At 40.5% G+C, this 20,000-nt stretch overlaps 1 protein-coding gene across 2 annotated transcripts; it reads right to left on the reverse strand.

The window, feature by feature from the left end:
• Positions 1 to 189: 189 nt before the first annotated feature.
• On the reverse strand, positions 190 to 19,611 carry LOC125990081 (kinesin-like protein KIF13B). Of its 2 annotated transcripts, XM_049756776.2 has the most exons (42): positions 19,457 to 19,611; positions 18,977 to 19,059; positions 17,905 to 17,998; positions 15,401 to 15,413; positions 15,250 to 15,310; positions 14,785 to 14,877; positions 13,684 to 13,864; positions 13,440 to 13,527; positions 13,190 to 13,324; positions 12,878 to 12,990; positions 12,579 to 12,690; positions 12,127 to 12,339; positions 11,383 to 11,493; positions 11,179 to 11,313; positions 10,972 to 11,102; positions 10,350 to 10,436; positions 10,060 to 10,244; positions 9,565 to 9,796; positions 9,303 to 9,465; positions 9,050 to 9,196; positions 8,706 to 8,855; positions 8,496 to 8,609; positions 8,226 to 8,399; positions 7,991 to 8,148; positions 7,656 to 7,788; positions 7,399 to 7,539; positions 7,207 to 7,236; positions 6,995 to 7,094; positions 6,671 to 6,797; positions 6,535 to 6,590; positions 6,334 to 6,452; positions 6,019 to 6,195; positions 5,815 to 5,907; positions 5,489 to 5,641; positions 5,344 to 5,421; positions 5,167 to 5,223; positions 4,628 to 4,721; positions 4,411 to 4,493; positions 3,091 to 3,153; positions 2,280 to 2,342; positions 986 to 2,165; positions 190 to 816 (listed from the first exon to the last, which is right to left on the reverse strand). In XM_049756776.2, exons 1-42 carry the CDS (start codon positions 19,471 to 19,473, stop codon positions 584 to 586), a joined length of 5,970 nt encoding a protein of 1,989 aa, XP_049612733.1. In that variant the 5' UTR covers positions 19,474 to 19,611; the 3' UTR covers positions 190 to 583. The 2 variants fall into 2 exon arrangements, with proteins under 2 accessions (XP_049612733.1, XP_049612734.1); XM_049756777.2 differs by lacking the exon at positions 3,091 to 3,153.
• Positions 19,612 to 20,000: the final 389 nt, after the last annotated feature.

Consider the following 20,000-nt stretch of genomic DNA (forward strand, 5'->3'; position numbering starts at 1 on the left):
GCATGATTTTATCGCAGTGATTTAAACATGAGTTATGTTGGATTATGTAAATTTTATGGGTTTTTTTATGTATTTTTATTTGTGACTTCAAATTGGATGCCCTGTGCTTTCAAATCTTTTAATTGCCCTCTGGGGATAAGACACGATTGTTTTGTATCAGAAAATGACAATTTATGTTATATCACAAAATCTGAGACTATTTTTTTATTTTTTTTAAATGACGTTAAAAAGCTTTGCACAATTGGTGACTTCCAAACAATCAAGGCACACAAAGATCAGTACGCCCCCCCCAAAAAAAACATTAAAAATGCTTAAAAGTAATTATAAAAACATAACCCTAAAGCAGCAAACCTTTTCCATGAAGCCACCTTAAGATTCTAAATTCAGTATATAACTGTTAATGCAAAAACAGTCACTTACTTGGCATGTAGCATTACAAAGTGTTCGAGTGAACACATCCAGCATTGAATGAAAACTGGGAGAAATGGGTCATATCTCCCTCCACACGTAGAAAGACATTTAACATCAAATATGTGATGTAGAAAACCAAATCTGCACATCTGAGGCTTCTCATTCTCTCCTGTCAAGAATTTTTATGGTCTTCGGCAATATTGCGAGACGATGATGCACCTTTAGCCATAGCAGTGAGCGCCGCCAGGTTTGGAGCTGATCCGGACAAGTTGGCGCTGCGGCGCTTCTGTTGCTGTCGTCGGCGTTTGCCGCCACCCCGGGTCACCCTGTCCGGCCGGACTAGCACTCCGTAACCTGGATTACAGTGGAAGTAGTGCTTCCCGCCTACGGAGCCGTCATTCTTTCCTGGTAAACGACACAAATATGATGACTACAAGGTCAAGATTAGTGCTTTTGCTTTTCTGGAAGGGGTGGGGTATTGCGAGGCATCGCTCTTGTCCTCTAAGAGGTTTTATGAATTCTAACTGGTCAATAAAACAAAAGGCAAATTTACTTTGGGACATTTTCTACTCACCTGCAGGTACCTCAAGTTCCACTCCCACCCACATGCCCTCAGCAAAGTCTGTGGGTCCCACGTAGCGCACGATGCCTTTTTTATTGGTCCCTACAGTGACAAATTCCCCTTCTTTTATCCAGTCGGGAAGAGTGACTGCGGAAGCTGCCTCGCCTTCCTCGCAATCTAAAACGAGCTCCAAGGGCTCTGCCAGATTAGAGTCCGATTTTGAAGAGGCGCCAGTGTCGGTCTGAACAGGCTCCCCGTCCGAGTCACCGAGTATCCGTTGGAAGGACTTGAGGTCTGATGACTGGACTTTCTGGATCTTGAAAGGGTTGACTGCTGCTGCAGATTCGGAGGGTTGCACGTTGGGTTCTGCTGAGGCATCAAGGTTTTCTAGGTGGACCTTATCGCTGGATGTTGAGATGGCAGAACCACTTGTGTTCTTCAAAGGGGATTTTTCCTGATGACAAGATAGTGGATCAGAATCCCCCAGTGGGACTATAGACGGTTCAGAGGACATTTGGGCAGGCTCTTCCAATTTGGATTGTTCATTCTTCTTTAACACTTCTTGAATTGCTTTAGTTGATTCTTTCGTATTCATTTGAACTTCTTCTGTCACAGAGGTCTTTGGTTTTGAGTCTGTTGGTTGTTGCACTTGGACTATAAATGAATTTGTGAGTGACAGCTCACCGTCTGATTGTGCCGATTCCATTGAGTGGTGTTCTAAATGCACTGTTGTTGGTGGAATGTCGGAATCTACGCATAGAGAAGGGGCTTCGACTTCCTGGACAAGAGATGGATTTGGTTTCTGTTGATTTAAATCAGACGAATTGTGATTTGGTTTGGACTGCGGTAGGTTGGTGTTCTCCGTAGCTGCCTGGAAAAACTCTTGAGGTTCAGATCCAGAGCCACCGTCAGATTCCAAGGAAAGTCTCTGTATCACTTTATTTTCTTCTTCATCTGTCACGGGCTCGTAGCTATCAGCTTTTTGGCCTGACGACGGAGGATGGTCCCAGCTCAGCGTGTAAACGTCAGAAAGCGTCGCTGTGGAGATACTCGTTGAAATGTAACCACTTGACGCTTCGCTCATGGAGCTCTGGGTGGAGTCTTCTGTTTCTGGAATGATTGGTGGGGGGAGAGGCACTAATCTGGGACTCTCCTGGTGGATGGCAGGAGGGCTGATTTCCTCAGGAGGAACCTAAAGGGTAACCATGGAAAAATATCAAAGTTATTGCAAAGCACTCAAGCAGAATTCTCCAATCTGCAATTACACATACAATTGAAATCGTAAATAACGCACACTCCGACTTACTTGCCAATGTGTGTTCATTCCCTCTACAACACTGGCTGACTGCACCATGATACGAGGCACATTCTGCAACAGAGGAGCAATTTTAAAATTTTGACTTCTGTTTTTCCAACAGGTCTCATGGTAGACTCATGAGTGGACTTCTATTTTAACCTCTCTCCACCTGCTCATGTTCGAAATGTCTTTCAAAGCGCATGCCCGAGCAATTCACCGCTGTGACAAAATCATAGATCAGGCATCAGTGAGCTGGTAATACCAAAATAGAGCCTGAGGGAGAAAGTTCATGTGTGATCAGTAAGACAGATAGTGAAATCACAAAGCCTCAAAGAAATTGAAAGTGGGATAGCTAACCAGGCCATCTGTTTCATTATTTTAGGCCTGCGCTTTTCATCCATGTAATGAGGTCTGTATTTTCAAGTTTCACAAAAGAGAAACGTGTATTTAGTGTACTGATTAGCGGTGAAGATGGTGATAGGAGACAAATATTTGTTTATCAGATCCTTCAAACAGACAATCACGCTAAAACAATCTGGATAATAGCAGTGTAATTATAATTGCACCCATGATCGTTCATCCAGTTCTCTTGTACTGCCACTGATGAAATATTGTGCCATTGGCTTTTCAAATTGTTTTTTTTTCCCCTCACTGAACATCATGAAAAATATCACAATCTCAAAATCTGGAGCTTTTTTGGGGTGGGTTATATTCTGAGGCAGCACACAAGCTGATAAACGAATTTAATGCATTCGTGGCAATCTGAGCAATCATTTTCCATGCAGCAGATGAGAACTAAGAACTAAGCAACACAACCTACATGGACAGTAGAGAGTAGGTCAAACACATCTATCCTGTCCTGCTGGGGCTCAGGACAGCCAACCTGAAAGTTGACACATGCAACACATCCAAGATGCTGCTTTGAAATACTGTACAGCAAAAGCTGTCAATATCGAATATTTTTTAGTCAATCAATGAATTGGACAAAACTTTATTTTGCATGTATTAGCCCCTACCTCTCATTTCCTGCTTATTATGTTTATCACACAAGAGCGATGAATGTTTTACTCACCAAACTGATTCAGTTAATTGTGCGGTTATACTTTTCCAAAGTAAAAGCAGACGTTTGCAAATGTCTTGTTTTGATTAAACGCAAAAGACAAACAACCTATTTGCATGAACGAGAAATGAAATAAATGAAATGAACGGATACCGTTGAAAAGCCGATATTAGAAGATTTGGACAATTAAATATGGCTCAAAACAATTACTCGATTCCTAAAATAGCGGTCGATTAATTTGATAACCGATGACTTGTCAATTAACCGATTCATTTTGACAGCTCTATGTAAAGCGGAACCTACGCTAAAACCAAACTCAAATGCTTCTCAAGTTGTACGATATGGAATGTGACTTACGGCTTAATTACATTTCGTAAGACCAGTTTATTTCTTTACAGACTATTTTATTGTGTGTTTTACAACACAACCTGGTTAAAGTCTTAAATGACTCAACCACGGCAGTGGCAATCTTTGTTTCCACTGCACATGATTTCCTTGATTAGCTTCCCTCCATGGGCCATGGAGAGAAGCCACAAACTGTGGCTTAAGGTGCTCATCAGACAACAGGAGTGCCGTCGTGTTTTGTACCGCAGTGAAGAGCTTTGACTCGTGCTTCTCGATGGAACAAACATAACAAGGTTCACCTGCTCCTAATTACCGCTCTTTTTACACAGTGTGCTCCTGTCTCATTGGGGGTTGTTTGGAACAAGCTTTCATGGCAAACAGCACATCATAAAACACATTATGCAACCCATCAATCATTTGCACCGTAAGTGGTGCTACTTTGCATTTCTAAATAGCTCACGCTAAATTATAAAACTTGGTGGTACATGACTCAGTCATCAGGTTGACAGTGTGTTTCATTAGCCCTATCTAATGCATTGCATTTTTTTTTTTGGGGTCGAAATACCTAGGATCAAGAATTATAGTGAGTGAATTATTGTATCCATTTTTCCCCTCTCTGATATTGGTCAGTAAATTCTAAAGTAACATTTCCATAATATAAATTATATCTTGAATGTGGTGATAAACTTGAAATCCCAAATTAAAGAGTAAAATAAATCCCGAACTGGAGACTACCTGTTGATGGACAGTCGCCTGTTCTCCACTATCTTCTTTTCCACCAGAAATCAATGACTTCAGGAGATTAGGAACAGCCTTCACTGAAAGAAGACAAGATAGAACAGAGCCTAAAAACGTGTTGTAGAAAAGCTAACAAAAGGTTGATAGAGAAGAGGTGATAAGAACCAATGAAGGACAATTTGCCGTTACAAGAAGCTCATTTGCTAAGTTGCACCTGTGTCTGGGGTCAGGCTGTGCGATATGGAGCTGGGCAATGTGCGCCTGGACTGAGCAGAAGCAGCGGAGAGGTCCTGGTGACTCTCCCAACCCTGCACAGACACAAACAGTTTGCTATGGGTGACCTGCAAGCACCACATTGGCTACCCATGCTCAATATTATGCTGATACCAAGATCTTTGAAAAGAAAAAAGGACCTTGAGGACCCGGAGGAGATTTAACCTTTGATTTTTCCCAATGCATTTCAATGGGTGTCAATAATAATTCGATTTTGGCTATTTGTGGGTCGGGCCAGTCACAAATTAATCACCAGATCGACTGCATAGTAAATTAACAAATTGTTGAAATCGATCGGATCAATCTTCTGTTCGAATCAATGATTGGTTATCAGTGAGTCGCTGATTTGTGATTAGTTCCAAAACCCTGTTAGTGTAAAGCCTATTGAAAACATTGCGAGCAAGTAAGAGAAATTCCAATGCGGAAGCCTTTCAAGATCAACAAAAATACAAGGTGAAGCTGAAGAACAATGCTTCTCACCTTGAAGTCACCAAGTTTATGAGTTGAAGAGAACACATCCAGATTGCCGACTGACAGCTGGGTGGAGAATTGAAGACGCAGCACGTGGTAGAGTTAGTGACAGTGGTTAAGTCCAAGGGTGAGGAGAACCACAAGAGGGCCATTAAGATGTTAGTTACTCAGAGATGCCTCACTTACCCGGTTGACGTTTGGCGAGCTGAGGCAGCGCCTGGGAACTTTCCCTCTGAGTGCTAATTGCTCCCTCACTGTTACCTCCTATGCATAAATGTTAAGTTAGGCAGGCAGTCCATTTATACGCAGTGTATTCACTCCACGCCACAACCTGTCGCAATCTGTCCAGAGTGAGGATGTTCTCCACAGCCAGGACGCTACGCAGGTATTTCTCGATAGCTGCCTCACTGTCGCCTGACTGGTCATCATCTGTGCTCGCGGCTAATCGGGCCAGCATCTCTCGGTCTTCTGGCCCGTGGAAATCCTGAGGGAGCAAAGGTACAAATCAGTAAAAGGGAAAAGTAATATTTAAGGGAAGTATCCCCAGGTTCGGTATTATTTGTGATATAAATACGTTATCAGCTCTCATTAGTTAATACATAGCATGCATTTTAATTTTCAGATCAGAATATTCTGGGTCTATATAAAGACACTTACTCCTGGTATGTTTGAGACAATTTCAAAGGTGACACCACATCCTGGGATGGTGCTGCGCTGGGACATCCTCTTCAGAAGGCTCTGAGCAAAACCCTACATCACCAACACAAATACAGTGAATAAGGGTTCTACAATAAGTTCTTAAATTAGAAATGTTGATGTAAATCTGCTGACAAAAAAAAACAACAACAAAAAAAAGCTTACCTTTTTCCCAGTGACATTGACACAAATGCGTTTCCTCAGAATCAGTTGCATGTGGGCAGGGTGGCTCAACTCCACCACGACACGGACCGTGAGGTAGATTCTCTGCTCACCAGATGCCGCACGGCTGAGCTCAGGGCAATCGTGTACTGTTGAATCCCAGGATGCCTCCACCTTTACCTAGACAACACACCAAAGAAAATGTATAAATGCTTTCATCAAATATTAATTAAACCCCTTAGTAATTTATTACTCTTCGATCACACTGAAAAAAACAACAACAGTTTTGCAGAACAGAACTGGTGCATGTCACCTTACTTCTGACTCGTCATGTTTGACAATGTGAAGGTCAAAGAAGTCATCTTCATATTCCCCAGCAAGATATGCATCGACACCCCCGGCGAGAGGGGCAGAAAGGTTCGACTGGAAATCATCAGCTACAAACCAAACCATTAAAGAAGTGAATTTACTATTAATTCAGTGAACGACAGTGTTGTGAGAAGATTTAAAGACACAAACCACTGAGATCCAGAAACAGGACAGGAATGTGTGTTTCCATCCCTGGTACAGGAACTCTATAAGAGAAAAGTATCATTGTTTGGTTGTATTGAATAAACCACAAATAGGGCACAAACACACACACACACACACACACCTTTCAACTGGTGCTCCAGGAATGCCACTGCCAGCTGACGGCACCAAAACGGCATTGCGTTCTTCAGTGAGTGTCAGACGGCACTCCAGCAGCTGAGACTCCCTTTCTAAATCGTCTTCTGACTTATCTGTATGCACAAACACAAGAGAAATCACTGTTTAGTCATGAGAGAGCGGAGATAATGTGAGTGTTTCTCCCAGTAACTTGAAATGTCTTGTCAATTAAAATTACAACAACAAAAAAGTTGATGTGCTGCTTACTGGTAGTAGAAGTGGGAAGATTCACTCTTCTATAAAACAAAGGAGTGTTTTACTACATGAGTACCTTGTTTGGACACGATTTTCTGCAACTGCTGGTCTAGATACTCCTGACGCTGAGTGAGTGTGGCCAGCCACTGTTCCCGCATTCTTTCCAAATCCTCTTCCTTCACAAAAATACATCAGAAATAGCCTTTTTGATGTTCTGCTCACCAAGAAAACCAAGCCAAAAACATTAGCTAATGATATAATCTGTAAGAGCAAACTTTGAGCACTTACTTGGTAACTGTCCATTTCTTCATCCCTAGCCTGAAAATACATATTTTTAGATCAATTCTTAAATATAAATAATGAACAGTGGACGTGCAGATGAAAGGGACGTTGCTTGGCATATCACTAAAGATCAACTCAGTTGCCCTCTTCCTAAAATAATGCTAAAACTGTGCAATTAAAATGATCATTTTCCCTCACCAGCATTGAGTCCCTGCCTTTCGGTGTATTTTGGACCTTGACGTCTCCAATGGACACAGAGAGGATAGAGATGGAGATAAGTGGCATTGTGCCAGAGTCTGGCACGGAGTGCAACTCCACCTGGACTCGGCGAGACTGGCCCTGAATGGCAAGGTTTCACAAGAGTAGTTTTGGCATAGTGAGCATTAAATACACGTCTGAGATGAATTTTTCAGACCACTATGACACCGAAACGAACCTTTTCAAACAATACACACCTGCCTAAGCTGAAAAATTCCTCCAGTCCTTACGTCTTTTGCAGGAAGAATTTCGACGGGTGTGAACTGCCCTGCATCATTTAGCTCCATGAGCTGCACCCACAGCTCCACTCGCCGAGTCACCTCACTCCACCTGCCAAGATGGGGGCAAAAGGGAAAAACTAAAAAAAAACATTTCTAATAAATGTAATCCTCCATCCATTTTCTACTTCAACATGAGAAGTGTGTACTAGGTATATGAAAACTGAAATGACTGTCAAGTGTAATCCCTTTCCTGAATTTTGGACTTCTCAAAGTAATTTCTTAATGAATGTAATAATGGGGCGCTTGTAAACCTCTCTCTGAGTGAACGGGTTTTGGCTTGAATTACACCAAGGTCCCACAGTGCCAAGTTCCTCCGATGGCTGTCCTGTTTGTGACCATACACTCCGATAGCCACTGCACCCTCAGACAAATACTCCAAAAAGTCCTCTGACACTGGCACTGAAAATTCCTAAAAAAAATCAAAACAAAGTTTAAATTAACCATTTCATAATAATCCAATTTTGATTTAGGCTTCACTTTCGTCACCTTGGAGCTGTCAAAAATAACGTTGCACTGAGGGTCTTTGGAAGCAGAGGGTGAGGGGGCCCGCCCTAATTCCGGAGGAATGAACATTGGCTCTGTCTGTCCACAAAAGTGATACTGGCAGAAGACGAAGTTAGACAGATGACGAGGAAGACCGGTAGCCTGAAGGACTTTCACCTGAGGAGACAAAAGGATGTTTATTCATTTGCTCATTCCAAACAAATTGCATCAAGACACACCTCTCACCACGTGAGAGAGTTCTCAAGTTCTCACCACGCAGTTCAGTTTACGCTCTTGTGCATCTCCATCAGTGCTACTTTGTATTGAACGTTCTGCATTTGAGCTTTCTATTTCTCGCCATACCTCCACATGAAGTCGGCCCGCCACCTGAAGGACAGACGTAACGTATTGTAGTTCTTGTTTTTGGAAACCGATTTAAATATCTGCCTGGAAAATAAGAAATCACAATCCAGAGTGTCCTACCTCTCCCTTCTGGTTGATGATGGGAACTGCATACTGCAGTTTTACATCATAGAAGAGGCATGCTAGGAAAACATTGGCCACTCCAATCAGACTGTGGTTTTCCTGCTCATCAAAAAATGGGTCGGCTCGTTTGAAATAAGACCGCATCAGCTGTGTTAAAAAAAAAAAAAAAGTTGATTTATTTTTAACAACACTCCGCTGGGAGTAAAATGTATTATACATTTTCCATTTTGACTTTACATGGACTTGAACCGCACGAGTGAGATTCATTGAGCCTCTTGAACTAAATCACTTTCAATGTGTACTGTGCGTCTAAGCACCGTGGATTCACTCTTCTGACTCACAGGGTTGTCTTCATCATAGTCTTTCCATTCTTGGTAAAGATCCCTCATATCCACCAGCCTGTTTTCCATCTTCTCCATTGCCCAGATCTGCTTCCCTCTCCCTTTACGCCGAACCTGAATGGCCGGCTCGCTCAGCACCACATCACGCTATTGAAAAAAAAAAAAAGATAATAATGTTGGGCTATGATGCACCCCCACATTTTATGGCTATTTTGGACAGGTTTCTTAACAAATACAAATTAAATTATCATACCTTCCTGTTGGCATCCAGATTGGCAGCTGGTATCTGCAAAGTCACGAGGTACTCTGTCCTTTTGTTCAGTTCCTCTGCAATAAAGCAGGCCTCCTGAGCGAGAAGGTTGGCACGAACGATCTGCTCCTTTAGACGTCGAAGGCTTCGTGTAATCATAGCCTCTCTTGATGACAAAAGCATACAATGTTTGTGGATTTCATTCAATTAATATTCAAAATTAATAACAAAAAAATAAAATAAATCCACATTGAGCTGCTCTCACCTGTCTTCACTCCAGCGCCTCACACGTTTGTGGGGGACTAGTGATGTTCCAGTGGCAGCAGTACTATTTGGTAAGCCCGACAAGTCGAGGAGATGGGGCGATTTCTCTGGGTTGAGTCGCAGACGAAGCTGCTGCAGCTCCTGTTCGTACATTTGCCTCTGCCGCTCCAGGGCGCAGCGTTTCTCTTCCTCATGTTGCCTCTCAAGGGTCTGTAATACTGACTGCAAGGGGTCTGAGAAGGTACAACCAAAGTTGAGGACATTATCAATAACTTCATGTACGATGTAAAAGTCAGATATTGCAATTGCTATATTCAGAGTAGAGTATAGTGCACTACTGCACATTGAAGCTTCAGTCTAATTAAGTTACTGTTGGCTGTCTGTGTTATAATAAATTAAAATGATAAATATTGATAAATAGAAAGGTTGTATTTAGTTTGATGTAGTGGTTTCATGCTGATCCAAATCTAACGAGAAGCCGAGCCATGTCACTCACCGTTAATGGCCATTCCTTTCATCATGACTTCAGCTTGAGCAAATTCAAAGCCCACTTCACTAGAAACATCGCTGGATGCATCAAGGTCCACCTCCAGTTGCTCCGTACTTAAGTAGGTTTTTACTTTAGCTCTTCCCTCCTCCTCCTCACCCAGGGTATGGACCAAATGCTTGGGTAGATTGATCCTGTTGGAATGCAAAGTGGATGTGAGCATGTAAAAAACAAGAGGAAGATAAAGCATAAAATGTAATAATTACATTTGTAAAGTAAATAAATTATTTTAAACAAACCTGAAGAAATGGTTGTTTCCCCACAAGATCCGGTCTCCGTGATGAAGGTGCACTGAACCAGTGACCATGGTGCCATTCACCCATGTCCTTCAGGAGAGAGAACTTTATCAACTATCACGTTTTAATCATCTCTTTCGCACTATTAACGCCTGGCACAACAATTGGGGTTATTTGAAGCTGCCGCTGGCTGATTCTTCACTTGCTGAAACAGCACTTCATCATTAAGTCGCAAAATTACACTTGGCAATTTAATTTACGGATCCAAAAAGTGACATCACCAAAAATTTTATAAGATAGCAAAATTCAGAGTAAATAGTTCACAAAAAAGTACTTGACTAATTTTACGCAACAGACCCACCCCTTCGAACATATTAAACAAAACATTTCATTTTTCCTGTAAACAATAATAAAGATTAATTTAAAAAAATCAGGAAGTAAAAAATGAGGTATTGGCCAACATAAAAACAACATTCAGAGAATAATAAAAACAATTAAACAAGATGTAAATAAATAAACACTTAATAAACACTGGTCTTTAAACACTTAAATGCCATTAAAACAATATCCGATTATTGAATTAATCAATGGAATAATCAATAGAAAAACCTATTCTATTACATACCGAGCATTACGGTGAGGCGTGAGCACCACACCGTCGTTTTGGGTGATATCGATGATGCAGTGCTCGGCTTGGATGGCCATCCCACACAGCTGGATGTCCTGTGAGTTGGATGAGCCCACACGCGTGTGCTCCTACATAGTGTGTAGCAAACAAGAAATACATATTATTCAGGGTTATATGTTGTATGTGTCTGCGCGTGTCCAGCACCTTTAGATAGTAGACGAGCAGTTCATTGAGGGCAGGGTCAGCATTCAAGTTGACCAGGAAGCACTTGTCATCCACTACTCTGATGCCAGACGACTGCAGGGAAATACCCAAACTCTCCAGCTGCCTCTGACGCTCCTACACAAGAAAATATTTATTAATGCCAGAATTATACAAATTCTTATTTCTTGTGCAACGAGAGCGTACTTGTGCAATAGACTCAGTTTTCCTGAGTTTCTCCTCCCAAGTCACCGTCATCTCTTGGATTAGTTTCTCAGACTCCTCCAGCCGCTCCTTCAGCTCAGGGGCCTTCATAGACTGAAAGCATGATTTCATTTTAATTCATTTTTCTGATTGTAGTCTGTTAAGGGGGGGAAAAATCAAGATGCTGTATATACACACAAATAAAATTATTAGCAGAATAAAATAAAAAATAAATCATAATTTAGCACGTCTGTCTCATTTATATTTTGATGCATAATATTTCAGAGCAATCACGCAATCTCTGTACTTTTCACCAAGACTTGAGCACTTGTGAAGAGGTACTGAGCAATCTGTGCCAGTTGTCTCAAGTTCGTCTTAAGTGATTTCACTTAAGACAAACCCGAGACAACTAGAGCATGTTTGAGCTCCTTCTGGATTCAGGTCAAGACTTATAAAAAATAAAAAAAATATTTTTTTTTTTTTAAAAAAAGACAGTTTAGGTGTAGTCCCAAAATTCTGCTATTCGACTCCAAAAAAGCTTTCTAACACTGAGCAGCACATTTAGCTCCTGAATGCCTTGAAATCTAACTAATGTTTCATAATGTGTTTTGGAAAATGCTCGCTGATAGAAGGATGCCACTAACTTTGTCCATGTGTGTACATTTCATTACAGTCATTCACAAAACATTGTAGTTAGTTACCAAATGATTTGTTTTCAATTAAACTTAAGTCAAAGAGCAAGAAAACCTCAGCCTCTGTGAGCTGCTCCTTCAGTTTCTCTACTTCCTCTCGCAGCTCCCTGATAATTCTGGCATTGGGGTCTTCGTTGACCACAGCGTGGTTGACAATGCTTTTGGCCCGGTCAGCATAACGCAGGGTGGACAGAGTCTCGTCATAATTGTCTGCCGCTGGGCTGATCGTGGCCACCATGGCTGTGCGGCTGTTCCCCCCCAAACTGTCCTGCAGTTACAGACACCGCATCGTCAACGCCAGTAGCAACATTTATGAATCAAATATGGAAAAACAAGAACTGCAACAAACTACATTTTCAAGTAGAGAAGAAAAAAATTAAAACACAGACAAAACCAAATGCACATGCAGTAAAAATCTGTTATTTTATGGCACATTTTTTTAAAGAAAAATTCACATCAGAACATTAAAATAAGTAAAGAATTTATCTGTGATTTTTCTCTAAATACCTTGAGCAGCCAAGTGAGCACAGAGTCCCTGTAGGGAACAAACTTGCTCCTGTTCCTTCCTGCACCTTGATCCGCCAAGGCTGAGATCACCAAACCCAATGTGCTAAGAGATCTGGAAGGAGACAGAAGGGTCACTGCATGAAAATATTTGAAGAAAATGGGAAATTTGAAGCCAATCAAACTAAGCTTGACTGAATACATTTTAGAAGATGAGAATTTTTTAATTCAGAAGCTAATGAGATCATTCCATCCCATTTAAGATATGAGCATAAGTGACACTGCTGTTGCAGTTCTCTCACTTGTTAATGTTGCTGCCTTCTTTCAGCCTTTCACCAGCTGCCCCAGTCTTTGCTGCACGTTCACTTCCTGCCAGGTCCACCAGACTGAGCTTGCTTACCTTCTCTCCACGTGTCTAACATTAATACACAACAGCACAGGGAAACGAACCAGTTACAATGCAAAATATTCAAGCATTTGAAAAAGACAATCAAACTTATGTGCAATACTGAATAATCAAAAATGAGCATCTACGTATATTCATGGCCAAAGTGAAATGGAGGAAGTGCTGAGGAAGTTTGACTTGTTGGTTTTGCTGAGTGTCTGCGGCTCACCCCTGATTGTAGGTCCATTAGAGTATGAGTGAGTATGATGTTAAACACAGCATGAGATCGGCTGCTCTCTTCATTCATGTTTGTGGAGGCCACAGTGCGAGATTTATTTCCCTCTGACATCAGAGATTCAACGTCCTGCCAAAATCAAGACAAACAACTATGACTGTTTTACTACGTCTTCAGAGAAGCAATATTCTCATGATAAAAAAATGATCTAAAAGGAAACCATACTTGCTAACCGCTGCTTTACCTTGTAGCTAGCCACAGCCAGACGTGACAGCCCATCAACATAAGGTCCTAAAACGTTGTGCTCCCTTACCCTTAGTGCTTGACGGTTTCTACAAATACAAATAATAGTATCATTGAAAGGTGCGCCTTTCCAAATACAATACAACACTCCCTTAAGTGATCCATGTGTGACACACACACGTAATATATTTGAGAAAAAAGATGTGGTGTTCAAGTACTGTACAGGAGTCATTGGTTTTCCTCACCCTTTAGGGTCGAGCAGGTCTCGGACTTTCTCATTGTAAATCTCCATGTAGGAGACTTCCACAGTGAAGCTCTCTCCCTCTCGAGCCTCCTGCATGGTCCTGGAGAACAAGGAGCTGCAGAGGCGAGGGATCAGACCAGGCTGCTCTGCTGACCCCATCATGGTGTAAGACTTGCCGGAGCCTGAACGTACACAGTTAGTGTCACAGTCCACATTTGGAATGTAAGGAAAATGTTTTATACTTGTCTTTTCAGCATTTTATTTGGATAGTTTTTTTTTTTTATATATATTGAAATTGACGACATACTTTTATAGTTGCCTGCAAAGTCATTTCTGAAGATACATGTAACGGCAGTTACAGCCATGTGCTGTATGAATAGAGCACCATGGTGGAACTGGAGTAGGGTATTTGATTTTGCCATTTGAATGCACTCTCAGATGCAGTTAAAATCCAGAATTGCTTCTGCTGCTGTGTGCCCAGTGAACCAGTGTTAGACTTGGCCATCTTTGCTGTGCTCAAGCATGCTTGATGACAGCCACTTGTAATGTTTGACTATTATACATCGGATGGGCACATATAATTGCTACACACTGCGGACTAGTTATTTGAAATGAAACAAAACATTGCTTTAGTGCGGTTGCTGGCTGAGAAATGTGGAAATGTGTCGAACCATGCTTCAGTATGATAAGAGACCACTCGTCCAGTCTGACAGCACAGAAAGACAGTAGTGATACAAAAATAACCTACAGGAGTTATATTACACTCCAGTAAAACCTCTATCACTATCAACACAATAATAGTCTCTGGATCAATTCCAATACCCATTTTATTTATTATTTGTTATTTATCCTTTTATAAATTTGGCCCTTGTATTCTTGCACTCTTGTACACTGCTGTGACAAGTAAATTTCCCCGCTGTGGGATAAATAAAGTTCTATCATCATCATAAAGTTCGATCAAGTGAGATACTTTTTGGTTCATTTCGCACATTTTACATACTCTCCTTTACATTTTAAGGAAGTACCCTAACATACCTTTAATTGCATTTTTCCTCATCTAAGAAAAAAACAAATTTTGCTCATGGGGTTATAGAGTACTTACCTGTTTGCCCATAAGCAAAGATGCAAGCATTGTAACCCATAAAGGCATTGTCAAGCAAACTCTCCCCAAGGCACTGGAACACTACTTCTTGACCTGTAAGCACATAAATAAACAAATAACATGGAAAATCGGCACTTGTACTTCGTATAATACAATACAAACTTCTAATTTCAAAGGTAACGAACGAGGGGGAGCGCTCACAACAAAGATCATCATGTATGTTTTCCAGAGAATTTGTCTGAAATTTTTGTGACCTGAAAGACAGCTGAGAATAGAAATGGTGCATTTTTCTACCCTTTATTTTTGCAGTTAACCACGTGACTACATCCTAGCAGTAAAACAGTGCATTTCTTTTCCCTCACTCCATAAATAGTTCAGAGCTCAGCCAACATTCTGTGATGAGATAAGTATAAGAAATGAGTCACCAGGCACTCGAGCTAAAAACAGAACTGATAAAAAGCAAACCTGCAAACTTGTCTTTCTGGGATTCATCCATGGACCAGAAACAGTGATCATAAGCAAAAACCTGAGGGAAAACAAAAACGTCACGGAAGGGATTAACATTTTCATAGCTACTTAGTTATTGAAAGGGGACATATTTTGATTTAATACTAACCTTTGGCTGATTCCTGAAAGACAAAAAGGAAGAGACAGAAAAGATTAGATCTCAATTTAAAGAAAAGAAGATTAGATTGAACCAACTTTCATATTAATGCTCAGCCTGATTAATGTTACTCATTTTCATGTAAATTTATTTTGAATTGTCACAATATGGTTTGTTGGAATGTCAGTTACGGTGTGATTTTTAATCTATACTTTGACAGCCATTAAGACTAGTGAATTTAATTTCTTTAAAAAGCTTCTACTTAAAAAAAAAGTACAACAAAGAGTCTTTAAGCAAGCAGACATATCAATTTAGGGGTTTAAAAGACGAACGGCCAAAGTTGCCCTGGCCACATATTGGCTAAAACAAGGCCTCTCTGTGTGAGATTTGCTGGCCCGTGAAAGAGCAACATTAAGTCCCGTCCTCTCCTGGGCTGGCAAGGACATTCCTAAGATAACTTGTAGCAAATCCCAGCTCCAAGGAGTCACCAAAGGAGAAGGAGGAGGAAGGTACGGGTGGTGACTAACCATGTGGAGGCCAATGCTCCATTATGATCAACTCAGCTAACCCAGATGACTCCAACAGGACATTCCAGGACCACTTTGTCGGACGACAACATCCTTAAAATGCAGCTTCCAAGTTGGGATAGGACAGGATTGTGATAAAATAAACAGATTTTTGAAATCCTTCAAAGAAGTTCTTATCAAAAGCAAACCGAGATAAGAGAGAACAATTATAGTTCCATTTCTAGTACGCTTGTCCTCAAGGGATGATAAACATAACAGCCTAACTTCAAGGGCAGCTTCCAGCACATCCAGAAAAAAAAAAAAAAAATGTTAAAGAATGCAAATTTAGAGTCATCGTCACTACTTATAGGTGGCCTCCTAAGTTATGAAAGCAGTAAGAGGGTCTGCATTAATCTCTCCCATCTGACAAAACCTATATTGGTAGCTAGCTGTGAGTACCAAGGGTGCTGTAACATATTAACATCCCCTGAGGCTTATGCAGCACATTCAGCTCAAGCTGTCAAGCAGCAAGCTGACAAAGCACAAACCTTGGAAAAGTGGCTACTCAGTGACTTGCCTTATAACCCAAGCACTGTTTGGCACACATTTTGCGACGAATGACAAATGAGATGCTAATTAGGAGGTCCATTCAGTGTTTTGATTAAAATCTTGCTCTTCTGTTTCTCTATGACCCTTTGTGGAAGTCGGAAGAGAGCTGGTAAAACCTGTTCACGTCATGCCCGAAGCGGAAAAGACGGAGCTGAAGCATGTTAGGGCAGAAAGGACACACTGACACATAAATAAAAATGCATTGCATGGCGATTTTTCCAAGTAGCATCTCTCTTTCAATAAAATGGGCTTTCGTAGACAATATCCCATCGACAGGCTTGTTTATCAAACAAGGTACCCGACAACCTGTCAAAATCTTGCAGAAACGTCCATTTGACTCTGATTCACTGCCAGGTTGGAACTTGGGGATAGAAAACAAAAAATATCCTTTGCTGGCCACTGCATTAGGTACACATACAGAGTTTGCAGTGTTGTGCTCTACATCGTGAAATGCAAATCATCAATTCTATACTTTGGGAAAACAGTCCAGGAAAGTATGTACGATACATTCCAAAATCTTGCATGAAGACTTCCAAGAAGAACGGGAGCACGGGATATGAACTCCATATTTTCACTCCATTTGCACTTAGTGGATGTGCATCGCCGGTAACTGAAGACCATTCCAGCTAACTTGGGGGAAGAGGTGGGTGTAATCTGGACTGATAACCAGACAATCACAGGGCACATACAGACAGAGAATCATTCACACTATGAATGTGCAAAAAAACGATACCAGGTTTCGATATCTGGTGGATACATTGTTTTACAAAATCAATTTTCGCAAATGCTGCCGATACCAGTCACTATAGCGCCCTCTTTTGTCTCTTTTATAATTTGTCATTGACATGCATGGCTGTTTTTATAAGTCAACTACATTCATGACAAACTTTACATTTCCTTTAAGATGTTACGTATACGTATGTTTATGAGGTTATATTTAGGGGTGCACATAAAAAATTATCTTATTATATGGTCTATTGGGAACGAGGTCTGTCAAAGCACAATTTGCATTATTTGAACTTTCAAATCAAACAAAGGCAAATGAAAATAGTGACCAGATCCATATATGCTTTTGTATTAAATTTGGAGAAGATAATCTTTTTTTTTTTTTCTTTACAAACAAGACTGGGCAGTAGGCGACACGCCCTTTGTAAAGAGAAGCATGACGAGGAAGGACTTGTGTAGGTGGGGGATATGAGTCTCCTCCACCAAACATTGGCTGTTAACCAGACAGGCTGGTTACAGCCTGTATGTGGTGCTGCCAGTGCCGAGAAAAAGTGGAAATTCCTTTTGCATTCAGAAAAAAAATCCATATCTGAGTTAGGTACATCAAACCAACAACTGCATGCATTATATGAAATCAAATGTTTCAAAACCCAAGCATTTTTTTTTCCCACTTACCGGGGGTCTGCTTTGCTCAAAGTCGCAATGGCAGGATTCAATATTGTCTGGTTCCCTTCCATTTCAACCACACATTTTGTTGTGAGGTCTTTTTCTGGAAAGATGCATATTGAACATTTTAAAACTGTGACAAAGTATAACTGTCTTTTGACAGTTTATAACATCAATTGACCACTGCTCAAGGTCAAAAGTCAGCATAACATTCCAATGCAGTCACAAGCACTACTGTGATTTTCAATAATCCTTAGGCATAGGATTTCAACCTTAATATTAAGTGCCTTCAAAGATGCATATAAATCGTGATTTTGCTGGACAAGCTAGACATCCTCACCACTAGCATTTGCACGTTGTGCAACTGTTTTATTTAACTCAACTTTATTAACAGAGCAGTTTAAACACATTATGGTTGCTTTCAAAATTACATTTTTTAAAGACTTTTGCATAATATTGAGTATTAACTACATAACTATAAAGGTTCAACTGAGCACTACTGCTTCCATAAATTAATTATGATGCAGTTAGTGCTTTGGGCATAACAAGTCAGAAAATATGACAAAAAAATATTGATAATTGTTTTCCAAAATGAAATCTGATGTTTGCGAAAGTCTTATTGTGCTTCAAAAACAAACAGTAATTAATCTGCCTTCAAGGGAAGGATGACATCAATATGAGAATATTTTCTTTTCAGAGGTTGAAGGTTGTTGATTAATTTTCTACAAAATTGAGAGCTCTAACAGGTCTGAGTGGCTCAAGCAAACTGCAATAGGCATTCATACATATTTATTTATGTTTGAATTTGCTGGATTTCCGAGTTCAATATAGATTTCCGCCATTTTCTACGTAAATAAATCACGTAATTACGTTGTGCTGTGACACCAACATTCTGTACTTGCCTTTATTTTAATTCAATCTACAAATATTTTTCAAATAACAAGAAAGCAAATCCCTCAATTTAGACGAAGAGAAAATAATTGAAATTGCCAACTGGACCTGTACAAAACATGCCTGTAAATCTTCGGGGCACTTAAAATCATGAATACGTACTGGCTGTGTGACTTTTAGTATAGCTCACCTCTTCTGCTCATTGGTCGCACACGAACAGCGACTTTTACGTTCGAGTCATTGAGCTTGTTGTCTTCCATGGTGCCGTCTGACCTATTAAACAAAAAAAAAGTTATTTGACAATTCCGAAAACATTAATCACCGTCTTCAACTAAATTTTCTAAGGGGTGCCACCAGGCAGGTACATGCCTGTGAGCTCTTCTGTATGTCAAACCACGTTGTCAGCAATTTAAAAAAAAAAAAGAATAAATTACCCCCCACGAAGGACTAAGTTAATAAAATAAAAGCGTCACCAATATCGCGCGCATAACTAAAGACTATTGTAGAAGTACAGTTCAACAGCCATTTTAAGTTAGCCAAGGACGCTAACGACAGCTCCTTGACAGGAACACAAGCAACTATTTTTACACATAATTAGTTCATTTGAACGAAACTGACTCTGTTCCGCCACCATACCTTTATATTTGAAAGTTTGATAAAAGTCACTTACGGTGGTCCACGGGGCATTGCGTGGGCTCGTCCACCTGTTGTATTTCCTGAAAATTCCCGTAGAGTTTCGTCAAGCCATGTCACCTCGCAGCTCAAGGGATTACTGCAGTGAGATTTAGCCAGCGAACAAGTTGCCAGTTGGTAACTGATCTATAAACCACCTGTTCAGCTTCACGTGGATCATTTGACGACAACTCGGTCGGTCCTTGTAATATACAAATCTGTTATTTACCTTCTCGACGACGTTGACGCACAAACCGTGAGAAACACGCGACTTGTCACCATAATGTAGAGAAACGTTATTATTTTATGTGGCTATATATAAATATATACATTGGGTATGAACCAAAAAAAATAGTTTTTCAAGACAGCTGACAATTTTGAAATTTACTAATGAGATGGAGTTGTGGGTGCATCACACGTCACAGCAATTTCTAAGGAAAAAATGCAAATTAAGATTAAATTATAATTTTCGTATCTTTCTGCCTACTAGAATGAGTCTGTGATAGAAAAAATGCAACGCAGTGTCTTACAGGTGAATTGAT

This window comes from Syngnathus scovelli, chromosome 20 (genome assembly GCF_024217435.2).
Source record: "Syngnathus scovelli strain Florida chromosome 20, RoL_Ssco_1.2, whole genome shotgun sequence".
Lineage (NCBI taxonomy): Eukaryota > Metazoa > Chordata > Actinopteri > Syngnathiformes > Syngnathidae > Syngnathus > Syngnathus scovelli.